Source organism: Petaurus breviceps, unplaced genomic scaffold (genome assembly GCF_028583685.1).
Source record: "Petaurus breviceps papuanus isolate PSGF00001 unplaced genomic scaffold, PetGlider_PUasm1.0 339, whole genome shotgun sequence".
Classification (NCBI taxonomy): domain Eukaryota; kingdom Metazoa; phylum Chordata; class Mammalia; order Diprotodontia; family Petauridae; genus Petaurus; species Petaurus breviceps.
The window spans coordinates 1,253,119-1,266,439 of NW_027186112.1; the positions used below are offsets into that span (position 1 = coordinate 1,253,119).

The window sequence follows — 13,321 nt, forward strand, 5'->3', positions numbered from 1 at the left end:
TCTCTCTCTCTCTCTCTGTCTCTGTCTCTCTCTCTCTCTCTTTCTCTCTCTCTCTCATTTTAGCAATCGGGGTTAAGTAACATGCTCAAGGTTACACGGCCAGTTATTTCTGGGTGTGGTGCTGAGTCTGAGCCAGGGATTCGATCTCTAGGTCATCCCAACACTGGAGCCAGTGCTCTTACTCGCTGAGCCACCTGGCTGCCCCTTCTGGGCAAGTCTCTTAACCCTGTTTGCCTCAGTTTCCTCATCTGTAAAATGAGCTGGAGAAGAAAATGGCAAATCAATTCAGTATCTTTGCACAGAAAACCCCAAATGGGGTCACAGAGTCAGACACGACTGAAATGACCAAACAACAATTAAAATGTAAAGTTGACACGTAAATAATAAAACAAGAAATTTTACATATACATAAAAATATTTTCAGGAATACAGTTCTTGCCATTTGTGAAAAATGTAAATTAAAAGCAAAAAATTCCTCTAAAATCTAGTAAGTGTAGAAGTTGAAGAAGGGGATGAAAGAAACATAGAAAACAAACCTTTTCCATTTTATTCTTCCCAAACCTCTAGCACATCACATGAACCATGCTTTTCAGAATAGCTTGCAAAACCCCAAAACTCAGATATTTTCTTCACTAGTTTGAAATAATTTCACTAAAGATTGGATTGGTGAAACAAAAATATACCAAGTAAATTTCTAATGATTCCCTCTGGGAGATAGTGTGCCTTAGTCTTATAGGACTTCTGTCTTTTGAGAGGTTTCAGCTCTGCTCCTGTGAAATCCTGAACTTCTTTCCTTAAGAGTCCTCTTGGCCACAAGGCAAAAGGACATTGTCAGAGCTGATAGGACTCCATGGATCTTGGGGACATTCCCCCAGTACCATCATATCTTCAATATCTTTGTTTAATTTATCTCTTATCAAAGGGTCTTGAGTCACAGAATTTCAAATTTAGAAGTGGCCTCAGAGGTGATCTGATCCAAATTATTAATTTTGTTAATTCACATTGCAACTTAATAAGTTGGTTTTGTTTTAAAATTTATTTTTCAATTATTAAGCATTTATTTCTTTTTTCCTTTTATCTTCCCATACCTACAAAAGACAAAGAACAGAAAGAAGAAAGGGGAAAAGGAAATGAAAGGAAGGAGAACAGCAGAAGAGGAGAGAAACAAAGAAACCCTATATCAAATAAGAAAAGAAATTTCTACATTGGTCATATCCAAAAATTCATTTCTTATTATGCACATTAGTCCATCTTTGTCAGGAACTAGGCAATGTTCTTCTTTTAGCAGTCTTCTGGACTCATGGCTAAGCATTGGGTGATAGAGTTCTTCAGTCTTTCATAAATGTTAGTTTTTATAATATTGATGTTATCATAGAAATAGTTCTGATTCTGCTCACTTCATTCTGTATCAGTTTATAATGAATCTTTCCATCTCTCTTTAAAATTGTCCTTTTCTTCATTTCTTGCAGCACCATAGTATTCTGTTACATTTATACACTCATATACAGCAGTTTCTTCAGCCATTCCTTCATCAAATTCAATTAGAGAGTTATCTTCACAAAGATATACAAAAGTCTGTTCTGCATGGTGTAGAAGGAAAGATCCTAAATGGGAGAACTTGGGCTTATGCTCCCAGCCCTGGCTCCAAGGGGCTCCCCCAGGTCAGTCATTTCTGTTCAACAATCCTCAATTTCCAATTGGAGATAATAATAGCACCTACTCTACAGGGAGGTTTCGAGGCTCAAATATGATCATTTTGTGAAGTTCTCTGTAGACCTTAGAGCCCTATATACATGTCAGCTCTTTTTGGTCCTGGGATATCATCAGTAGAAGGAACTTTGGCAGAAGACCTCCCCCTTCCAATGCAAACCATCTCATCCACTTAGGTCTTAGAACCCTGCATGAGACACTGAGAGGGTATGTGATTTACCCAGGGTCACACAGCCAGTATTATTAACCTTGACTTGTCCCCAGGTCGTCCTGCTGAGGCTGGCTGTCCAGCTACTATACCTTTCAGCCTCTCATTATTGCTGGTGGTGGTAGTAATAATTATTATTATTTCTTGGTAGTAATAAGAATAATGAAAGGGATAGTAATACTTGAACTGCTAACCTCACAGGCCTGTGACCAGTAAAGTATTTGGTAAACCCTGGGAACTATTGTTCCTGTGCTTTTTACAAAAACCTTATCTATAGATACTTGGATAGGTTAGATTTCATTCTAATGTAATACTCCCTCTGAGTGATCTCACTCAGAGTAGAGCAGAGTAGCTGCCCCCTGAGGTCTAGGGGTTACCCTATGAGTCTACACTCCCTCAGTTATAAGGCCACCCTCCCTTCTCTCCAGCTGAGTCTTAAGGGTCAGCCAGTAGACACAATTAGGTCAAAGCAAAGGAATTAAGATAACATGATAAAAACAGTGGCTACAAAACACCCCGCCCCATTAATCTCTGGCACACTCTCACCACTAGGCATGGTGTCTGTGGGAGGAGTGGACAAGTATTTCCAGTACAGTAAGAGTAAGACACACATGTAGGAAACACATGTTGCCATTTATAAGAATAGCAGCTCCCATTTACAGAGCACTTTGAGATTTCCAAAGCCCTTTACAAATAGTTTGATTTGTTCTGATCCTCACAACATCCCTGGAAAGTAGGTCCTGTTTCAATCTCCATTTTACAGATGGGAAAACGCTGGCAGACAGAGGCCAGAGGTTTGCCCAAGGGCACAAAGCTAATCTGTATCTGAGATTGGGTTTGAATTTAGCTCTTTCTGACTCATTCTTTCCCAGGAATGACCTGTATCCCCGTTCCTGGCTCTGATTTCTTCAGGTGAACCCAATGCTTCCTATCATTCTTGTTTCTTCTTTTTCTTAGAGGGGGACCTTTGGATATCTGAATTATCTGTGTGTGAGCCCCTTTATGCTACCCTTTGTCTTAAGCTTACATTTCATTCAATTAAGCAAATATTTATTGAGCAACTGTGTGTGCAGAGTACTGTATTCAGTGGTAGAAGAGATAAAAGAATTAATTGGTTGATTAGTTATTAATAATGAAATAAGAAAAGGTCCCCATGGAGGTTACCATTTAATGACATGCTGATTCTGTGACTGACAAAACATGAATAGTTTAAGAAAGAGGATCCATGAGAAGAGCCGTATATGGATTTTCTCTACTGACACAGCACAGAACCTTCACTCCCCTGTAGACAATTTCATGAGTTCTTGGGGCCTCCAAAATTCTTCAGCGGTTGCCAAACAGATTATGATGCTCTCTGAACTTAGCTAGGCCTGTCCTTGGACTAAAGGCACTGGTTGGTCACTAGGCCTGTACTCCAAGCTTTTCCAACCTGGGAGGGACTATTCACTGCTAACTAAACCTCAGAAGCCCTCATCTCCAACCCAGCTAGGTGGCACAGTAGATAGAGAGATGGACTTGGAGTCAGGAAGATCTGAGTTCAGAGCTTGCCTCAGACAGTCCTATGTGACCTTGGGCAAGTCATTTATCCTTTCTCATGCTCACTTTAATGTAAATAATGTAAAATAATGATAATAGTAATATCACTGATCTCACAGGCTTATTGTGAAGAAGAAAGGAGATCATATTTGTAAAGCCCTTTGCAAAGCTTTATGTGCTATCATTATTATTATTAAAATTAGACCTTGAGGACATCAGGGATGTATATATGACTAAAAGTACTTAAATCTACACAGATCTAAATATCATTTTTGATTCCTTGTTCTCAGTGTCTACTACTTTCCCTATTTATTTACATCTCCTTTAGCAATACTACAGAGATTTCTGATAAAAGTGGACAAATTAAAGTGCAGGGGAGAAAATACCTTGTTCACACCTGCAGGAGGCTTCTGTTTATAAAAGTATCCAAATCAAACAGCTAAAATCACCCAAATCTAGCTACTTAAAACCTCAAAGACAGTTTGTTCTCATCCTGACTCAAACAGAGATCTCTTCGCTCTTTAAAGGGACTAGAGCATAAAGCAGCATCTTTTGCCCTCAGTTTAACATCTCATTAATGGGAGTGATTGTTCTGGCTTTCTGTGAAAAAATCAACCGAATTAGGGGCAAGATGTGGCCTCAAACCACATTCCCTTCCCCCCAGTTTCAGAGATGTGTATACATTCCCAGAGCCACAGTTTGAAATAGTTGATTACTGAGATCTCACAAATCTTGTCTTAGTCCTGCTACTTGAGAGGTAATCTCTCTCTCTCTCTCTCTCTCTCTCTCTCTCTCTCTCTCTCTCTCTGTGTGTCTCTCTCTGTCTCTCTCTCCCTATCTCTGTCAGTCTCTGTGTCTCTGTCTCTGTCTCTCTGATTCTCTCACTTTGTGCTATGGGGACCAGGAATCCTTTGTTCAATCACCCTTATGGTAGCCTCATAGTTTTTGAGGCAGAGCCAGAGTAAGGCTTTTGAGTTTTTCACTCTCTGGCTGCTTTGCTCTCTAGTATAAAAGGAAGACCAAAAAAAAGGAAAAAGAAAAAGAAATCCCCAAGGCTTCCTCCCCCTGGTTTCTACTACTGATTCCCTATAGGTTCTTCCCCTTCTTTGCTTTCTTCAGTCTCCCAACAACCAGCTCTACCTGTCACCTTGCATATTCCTTGGGGACAATCTCTTTACTTTCCCCAGGAAGTGCAACAGGGAAAAGGAAGAGGAAGGGCAAATATCCCCACACTGACTATATATGAATCCATGTGTCTCCTTCCCCCATTTTTCACATACTCAGTGGGGAGGTAGAACCAAACCTCCCCCCTGGAGCTCAGGGCCTCTCCCATATATACTGATCCCAGGTTCTTCCCCTCTCCCGCAACAGTGTGATTGGGGGCGGGGAAAGCCTGGCTACTAGCACAGGGGCAGCTTTCTTGTTATTTCTCCTCCACAGCTAGAACAGAGTTTGTTCACTGGAGAACCTCCACAGAAAGTGGAGGGCATAACGGGCAACATCCTAAGGAAACTGCAAGACCAGAATGGACAACTTGTGGAGGAACTGGCGGGGGCCATCCTCTATCTCATTGGAGCTCTGAATGGTAAGAAGGATTGTAGGATGTGGGAATGGGGGGAAATGTAGACCCAGACATGCTAACACTCAGAAAACAATACCCTTTCAACTATTCTATAAGAGGTGCTTGGGATTCTAGATTAAACTATTCTTTAAACAAGAAAAACAGCAAACCCCTCAAATCTTTTGTGTATTTTTATCCTCACATGACTCCTATTATAAGGCTGAAAGCAGACAGGTAATCATCTCCCTCTTTTGTTGATAGAGAAAGAAAGACCCAAAAGGGGAAGTGACTTGCCCAAAGCCAAACAGCTACATGCTACATTGGCATAACCCATTCCTGTGTTTCCCAGTAAGCCATCTCCCCTTCCTATGGCACTGACTCCCCTACCAAAGTTCATCATCAATGAGAAGAAAGTTGCTGTCTCCTCTTAAATCTTTCCTTCCTGTACTTCCCAAGGACAGGAAAAATTAGGACCCCATCTTGATTGGAGATGGGCCACAGTATTCCCCAGTAGTTCTCAGCTCTTCCTCATTGACCCTACATGGTTCCTCATCAGCTCTCATGGATTTAATGAACACCTCTATGAAGACAACTGTCAAATCTGTATATCTAGTCCTGTTCTCACTCCTTAACTCTAGTCCCCATTGCCAATTTCCTCTTGGCCATTTCGAATCAGATAACCCATAGATAGATATCTCAAAGTCAATATGCCAAAATCTGAACTCCTCTTTCACCCTAAAACCCATCCCCTCTCACCCCCTCTTCCTAATTTCCCTATTTCTGTCAGAGACACTACTGCCTTTCCAGTTGTCTAGTTTGTAATCTTGATGTCACCCGGTATAGCCAAAGTAATATTCCCAGCACCAACAGTGATAATGCATATGCAGCATAATTCTGAATCACAAAATATAACAGATTCTCTATACAGAAGACAGAAGCAAAACATTCATTCAGACAACAGAAAGCCGAATCCCAACACCAGAAAGTCAAATCCATCATAGCAACAAAGAAATCTATACACAATAACTATGTAGGTGCAGGGTAGATCTTCAAATTCCCTTAGGCCTGTTAAGGGTCAGGAAAGATCTTCAAATTCACATTACCATTATATACCCTTGAGTCTTCCCTCTCCTTTTTCTCCATATTAAATCACTTAGTAAGGCTAGTAGATTCTACCTCCACAGCATATTGCATCTATCCTCACAATATCTCATATCCATTTCTTTCTCACCACTGTTACTATCTTAGTTCAAGTCTTTATCACCTCTCACCTGAACCACCTGATCAATCTAATTGCTATCTCTGCCTCCTATGTCTTACCTTTTCATTCCATCCTACACATAGTTTCCAAAGTGATCTTTCTGAAATAAATGTCTGACCATATCAGTCACTACTCTGTAAATTCCATTGGCTTCTTATAACTTCTACAGTCAAATATAAAGTTCTGTGTTTGATATTCAAAGCTCTTTACACCCTGGCTCCAACTTACCAATCAACCCTTATTACACATTACTAACCTTTACACACTCTACAATCCAGCCAAACTGGCCTTCTTACTGTTCTTCATACATCTCACTCCATCTCTCATCTTTGTTTTCATGTTGGCCCTTATGCTTGGAAGTCACCCCTTCTTCACACCTTTACTTCTGAGAATCCTTAGTATCTTCCTAGACCAGGTTCAAAGACCATGTTCTTTATGAAGCCATTCTTGATCTTCACAGTTGGTAGATCCTTCATCAAAAACATCACCATGTGTCATCTCCTGGTCCTTTCTATTCCTTACAGCTTATACGTACCTATAGATGTGCATGTTGTCTTCCTACCCTCCACCAACCCATCAGGACATGAGTTCCTTTAGAGCAGATATTGTGTTTTTGTCTTCATCTCACTAGGACCTACCAGAGTTCCTGGCACAATCTTTAATTAATGTGTGCTTATTGATCGATGCTCTGGGCTGTCCCCTAGCGCCATCTTTTCAATGGTTGACTTGAGCTATTCTGGAGGATTTCACGCAGCTGCCGCAAAACTATGCTGACCTGGTCCACTACAAATTATATTATTTCATCTCAAATGAGAGGCAACTTGGTGACTTAGTGGATAGAGTGCTGGTCCTTGTGTCAGGAAGACCTGAGTTCAAATCCAGCCTCAGATACTTACTAACTGTGGGATCACAGGCAAGTCACTTCATCTCTGTTTGACTTAATATATTGGAGAAGAAAATGTCATATACTCCAATATCTTTGTCAAGAAATTCCCATATGGTGTCATGAAAAATTGGACATGACTAAATGACTAAACAATTAAAAATCTCAAATGATCCCTCACTGCTTTTTAGGCAATCCCTTTTTTTTTGCTTTTTGGAGGGGGGAAGGCAGGGCAATTGGAGTTAAGTGACTTTGTAAGGTCATATGGCTGGTAAGTGCTAAGTATCTGAGACCATATTTGAACTCAGGTCCTTCTGACTCCAGGGCCAGTGTTCTATTTACTGTGCCACCTAGCCAGCCCCCAAGGCAATTCTTTTACTCTTCTATAGCTGGCTCTTTCTTTTCCTGCAATAGCTATTCTAAACCATCCTTTCTCTCTTCCAGGCTTACATGCTATCCCCACATCCCTTCTTCTTGGTAAAGGACATCTCCTTATGCTTCACTAAGAAATTAGGGGCAATTTTCCAGTTTTCTCTTCTCTATTCTACGTCTCAAGACCTCTTGTAATCATTCACCATTATTTCCTCCTTTTCTCCATTCTCTGATGAAGAACAAGCCTTTCTCCTTTGCAGGTCCATCCCCTATACTTGTGGATAATATCTCTTCCTATGTCCTCTGGTAAAATGTACCATAATCATTTCTTCTCTCTATGTTTTAAAATCTCTCTTTATCTATCCAGATTCCTTCCTTTCTGCCCCTGAGCACACTTAGATCTTCCCATTTCTTGAAATCCCCACCATCCACATCCAACTATAAGCCTGTGTCTCTCCTCCAGTATAGCCAAACAACTTAAAAAAAACCTGTCCTCATCACCCACCTAGAACGGTTCTGTCCAAAGTTGCCAATGATCTTCTCAGATCTCATCTTTCTAGACCTCTGCAGCATTTGACAGTATTGACCATCATCTCCTCCTACATACACTATCCTTTCTGAGTTTTCATTAAATTGCTGTCTTACTTCTTTCCCTGCCTGTCTTTCTACACTTCAGTCTCTGACTAGATAAACATTAAACACTCCACAGCTAGAGTGCCTTGCCCTCTTATCTCTCTACACTCTCACACACTGATCTAATTACCTCCTATGGGTTCCTCCCTATGTCAATGACTCCCATATTCCTAGAGTCAACCCTAGTCTGTAATTTGTAAATACAAAAAGAGTGTAAAGCCAATCACAAGCAGCTCTCCTGAGGACTACTGCTGTGAATGACTTAAAGGATCTAATTCCATAGTATAGTGAACTATTTATTCAGCAATAAGCTAAAGCAAAACATTCAAGAAACTAAAGCACAACATTCACAACAATATAACATAACTTATTACTAAGGTGGCCACATAGTCTTAAACAAAACATATCATTCAGTAATTCACAATCTCCTCAGTCATTACACAGTATCCAAGTAAAGTCCTCTTTCATCTTGACTCAAGGCTGGCTTCCAATCATCCTTAAGCCAATGATCCTTACGAGGCAGCAGAAACTATAAACACCAGCCACCCCTAGGTCACAGTAAGTCACAATCTCATCAGTCAATACAGAGTGCCCAAGTAAAGGCTTCTTTCATCTTGACTTGAGGCTGGTTTCCAAACCCCTCAGCTCCTCTTCTGTGGTCTGACTGCTTCCAGCTCTTGCCTGGATTCACTTGACTCTTCTCTGAATTCACATGTAGGCAGCTGTTCTGTTCTATATCTCAAACACAAATCAGTAGTAAAGTCCCCTTTCAGAACTTCTATAATAACAGTAAAGTTCTCTTTCAATAGACAGAATGCTTCTGCCTGACAAAGTAACATCAACACAGACAGAACAGAGTGCCAACATCATAAATATTTTCTCTCTTAGCTCTGCTCACTCCCAGCTCTGCTCAAGCTTTGCTCTGGTCCTTTCTTTTCCACCCTTTCTGTTTCACTCTTTTGGCGAGCTCTTCCCACCATGTGCTCCATGTGATCATGTTAGGCCTATTAAAGGCCGAGAAGATATTTAGACTCCCTTAGGCCTGTTAAGAGCAGTACAATGTATACTATTTCTAAGAGAGACTCTTCATATAATCAAAGGGGAGATGCAAAGGCACTTGAATAGCTGAAACCAACAACAAAGTACTACTTTGCCTGCCATTACAAAGAGGCAGAAGACGGTCCCTACCCTCAAGGAGCTCACAATCTAATGGGGGAGATAACAGGCAAACAAATATGTACAATTAGGCTATAATTAACAGAGAGAAAGCATTCAAATTAAGAGGGGCTTAAAAAACTGTAGAAGATGGGAATTTTAGTTCGAAATCAAGTGAGCCAGGGAAGGCAGTAGGTAGAAAGGAGGGTATTCCAAGTATGAGGAAAAGCCAGAGGGAATACCTAGAGCCAAGAGATGAGTCTTGTTTGTGAAGCAAAGAGACCAGTGTCACTAGATCAAAGAGTAATAAGAAGCATGGAATAAAGTGTAAGAAGACTGGTTATGAAGGGCTTTGAATGCCAAAGAAATGATTTCATATTTGATCCTGGTGGTGATAGGGAGACATGGAAGTTTATTGAGCAGGGAGGTGACAGATGAATGGAGGTCACTACTGAATGGAGGCTGCATTGAAGTGGGAAGAGACTTGAGGCAAGCAGACCCACCAGAAAGCTATTGTAGGAGTCCAAGAATATGGAGATGAGGGTCTGTATCAGAGTGCTGACAGTATCAGAGGAGAAGACAACAGATATTTGGCAGATATTGTAAAGGTGATATGTGGACATCAGAAATTCATGATAACTCAAACAGAGAATTCAAGATCTTTCTCTCCAAACCCATCTCTTTTCCTAACTTTGCTAATTTTTTCAGGGATACCACCACCCTTCTTCTTTTTCTTCTTTTTTTTTTTGCATTTTGGAGGGCAATTGGGGTTAAGTAACTTGCCCAAGGTCACAGGGCTAGTTTTTGTGTCAAGTGTCTGAAGCCAGATTTGAACTCAGGTCCTCCTGACTCCAGGGCCGGTTCTCTATTCACTGTGCCACCTAGCCATCCCTCCACCATCCTTCTAAAATCCAGGTTCAAACCCTGAAAATCATCCTCCACTCCTCCCTCACCTTTATCTACTGTGTATCTAAGTAGTTGTCAAGTCTTGTTAATTCTCCCTCTCTACTTTCTATCCCCTTCTCCCTGCTCCCACAGCCACCACCCTTCTTTAGGCCCTCATCACTATTTCAGTATCCTCTTAATTGATTTTACTACATCAAATCTCTCCCCTAATACATCTTCCCTGTGAATGCCAAAGGAATTTTCCTAAAATGCAGGGCTATGGCATTCCCCTGCAAAAGAATTTCTAGTGGCTCCACTTTCATCATAATTATCATCATTATCATCATCATCATCAAGCATTCATGTAGCACCTACTGTGTACCAGGCACTTTACAAATATCATCTCATTTGATCCTCACAACAACCCTGTGAGGTAGATACTATTGCTATCTCCATTTTACAATTGAGGAAAATGAGGCCAAAAAATGTCAAATGACTTACCCAAGGCCACATGTTTAGTAAGTGCCTGAGGCTAGATTTGAACTCAGTTCTTCTTGACTCCAGGTCTACTGTTCTATGCATGGCAGCACTTAGATGCCCTTTACATTCCTCCTTTGAGCAATTTAAAGCCCTTTGACACCTGCCTTCAGTTGACCTTCCCAGGCTCATTTTACATTGTTGCTCTCATTCTCACACTCTACATTCTTTCTGTTTTTTGTATAAAGCTTTTCTTGTCCTGTTCATGCCTTTGTAAAGCCCAGAAAGCACCTACCTCTTCAACTCCCCTTCTTAGACTCCCTAGCTTCCTTCAGAGCTGTGTTCCAGTGCCGCCTTCTACGTGATGCCTTCCCTGCTTCCCACAACTGTTTGTCTTCCTATGAATGACTTTGTATTTACCTTCTGTGTCCTCTGTGTATACATACCTTATATATGTGTTTTCAGGCACATACTCACACAGTAGAAGTCACTTAAGAGCAGAGACCATTCCCTTGTTTTTCTATCACCAACACCTAGCAGAGTCTAGCCCTTACTAAGCCATTTAAGAAAGATTTGATTGACTGATTTGTCCCCAGCCCTGAGTGACATCCAACATCAGCTCCTGATCCAGTTGCTACAGAAAAAGGAAAAGATCCTGTCCCAGGAGATAGATCTGGTAAGAAAAGCTGCTTCCTCCCCAGAAGTCAGCTGGGCAGCCCCAACTTCCCAGAAACTTTGGAATGGGCAGTCTAGAGAATGAATAAGAAGTGGAGGAGAGGACCCCATCTGACCTGAAGCAGGGTACCTTGTACCTCCCACAACAACAGGTTAGCTCACCCCCTTGTGGACTCAGGATAGCTGCCTCTCAATATTGGTTTTCTCTTCTGGTCCTCTCCTGCTGTGTGGCTCTCTTTCTCCTGCCATGTGCTCAGGGGGCCCATGGGAGCCATTGTACTTTGGCGATGATGCAAACCTAGGGCAAACGGCCTTGTATGGTGCAGAACTCCAAAGATATATCAATAGGCTGTCAAAGCCCATGTATGGGAAGAGAGCAGTGGGCCAGAGAATCTACCATGATGGGGTGGATTTCTTGGGAGTAGATGGTTCTGCTACAGCATTCCCAGAATACCCAGTCAACTAAAACTTCCATGCTCCTGGCTCATTGCCCTCTCCCCATTTCCAGAGCCATGTAGGAAGTCCTGTTCTTAGCTCCTTTGGCTCTGACAAAAACTGAACCACAAAATTCTGTCCTCATCCCTAAACCAGGCTTAAATAAAGCTGAATCTGAATCACCAAAAAAAAAAAAAGGGAAAGGAAAGAAATGGGGGAGAGGGAATAATCTAGAAGGGAGAGTTTCAGTTCTATGGATGACCTGCCCCTTCCTCTGCCCTGCTGCCCAGAACTCAGTGGGGAGACTTCTGACCTCACAGGATTTCTTGCCTGTTATGCAACTGCCTCAAGGGTTCAGTCTAGCAGTTCTCTCAGGAACCTGGTTTCTCAGGGGGCTTTCTCAGAACAACTGGAAAGTATCTTGTGCTCTTCCCCAGAGATCCTGGGTTCAGTCTGGTCTTATTTCCTATAGGTGAAGGGAATTCTAAAAGAGAACTTCAATCAGATGGAGGAGAGGCCTTTCTCCCTTCCTTTAGAGCTGCTGTCCTTTGTCCAGGGCCAGGATGAGAACTTGACCCTCGCTTTTGGCCTGTTGGAAGAGTGTGGACTGCAGATCTCAGGAGATGAACCCCAATTTACCTGGAACCCCAGTGCTCTGCAGTCACTTTGTGCCCTGTATGGGAGTCTGGTGATGCTGCAGACTCTCACTGACGTTTGATGACCTAGTCTTCTTTTTCCCTACCCATTTGGTACCTCCTCTCCCTGTGTCAGCCCCAGGCCCAGTAGATTAGGGGACAGCTGTATTTATGTCACAGAATCACAAAATTTGTGCATTGGGCCCTCCTCTGTGGCCAACTATTACATTTATATCCAAAAGGAATCTTCACTGTGATGTATTCCAATGCTTAGCACAGGGCCTGAACATAGTAAGTACATAATAAATACTGTTGATTGTTAACCTCCCTGGGCCTCAGTTTCCTTGTCTGTAAAATGAAGGAGTGGACTAGATGCCTTGTAGGAAATATCATCAGGACAAAAGAGCTGCATGAATTTCTGGCTTGGTTTTCAAATACAAAGGGTTGAGTTAGACCAGAAAATTCTTCAGTTTGTAGACTACTATGACATCTCTGAGGCCATGCATGACTTAAAAAGGAGGTATGCAAATCACATATGACAAGGAGAAAAAATGAGCAGTGGCAACCTGCAAAAACAGCCAAAGAAAAAGAAACTTTAGTACCTGGAATGGGTCCAGTATGAAGATGAACAAAAGGACCAAAGAACATGAACAAGAAACCTAGTGGGTGAAGGATACATATTCCCCATATTATAAATCACTGAGTTACTCTGTGTGTGTGAGGGTGAGTGACATGGCGTTTCATTAGTATAAGGAGATCATGCTGAGGAACTTTCTCCCAATGCAGATAAGCATCTTAGTTCCCAGGGACACTGAGGGGTGATATGACTTGCTCAGGGTCACACAGCAAATACACAGGAGAGGCAGATCTTGAATCCAGTTCATCCAGGCTCCAA

At 41.8% G+C, this 13,321-nt stretch overlaps 1 protein-coding gene across 3 annotated transcripts in view; it reads left to right on the top strand.

The window, feature by feature from the left end:
• LOC138167950 (gasdermin-D-like) overlaps positions 1-12,753 on the top strand; it is a 41,915-nt gene extending 29,162 nt beyond the window's left edge. For 2 of the 3 annotated variants that reach the window (XM_069096911.1, XM_069096912.1), the window contains 4 exons: positions 1,470-1,661; positions 4,895-5,039; positions 11,278-11,357; positions 12,264-12,753. In XM_069096911.1, the coding sequence (XP_068953012.1) occupies positions 1,470-1,661; positions 4,895-5,039; positions 11,278-11,357; positions 12,264-12,509 (663 nt within the window). In that variant the 3' untranslated portion in view covers positions 12,510-12,753. The remainder of the gene's footprint in view (positions 1-1,469; positions 1,662-4,894; positions 5,040-11,277; positions 11,358-12,263) is intronic. The other variant, XM_069096913.1, reaches the window with a different exon arrangement.
• The last annotated feature ends 568 nt before the right edge of the window (positions 12,754-13,321 follow it).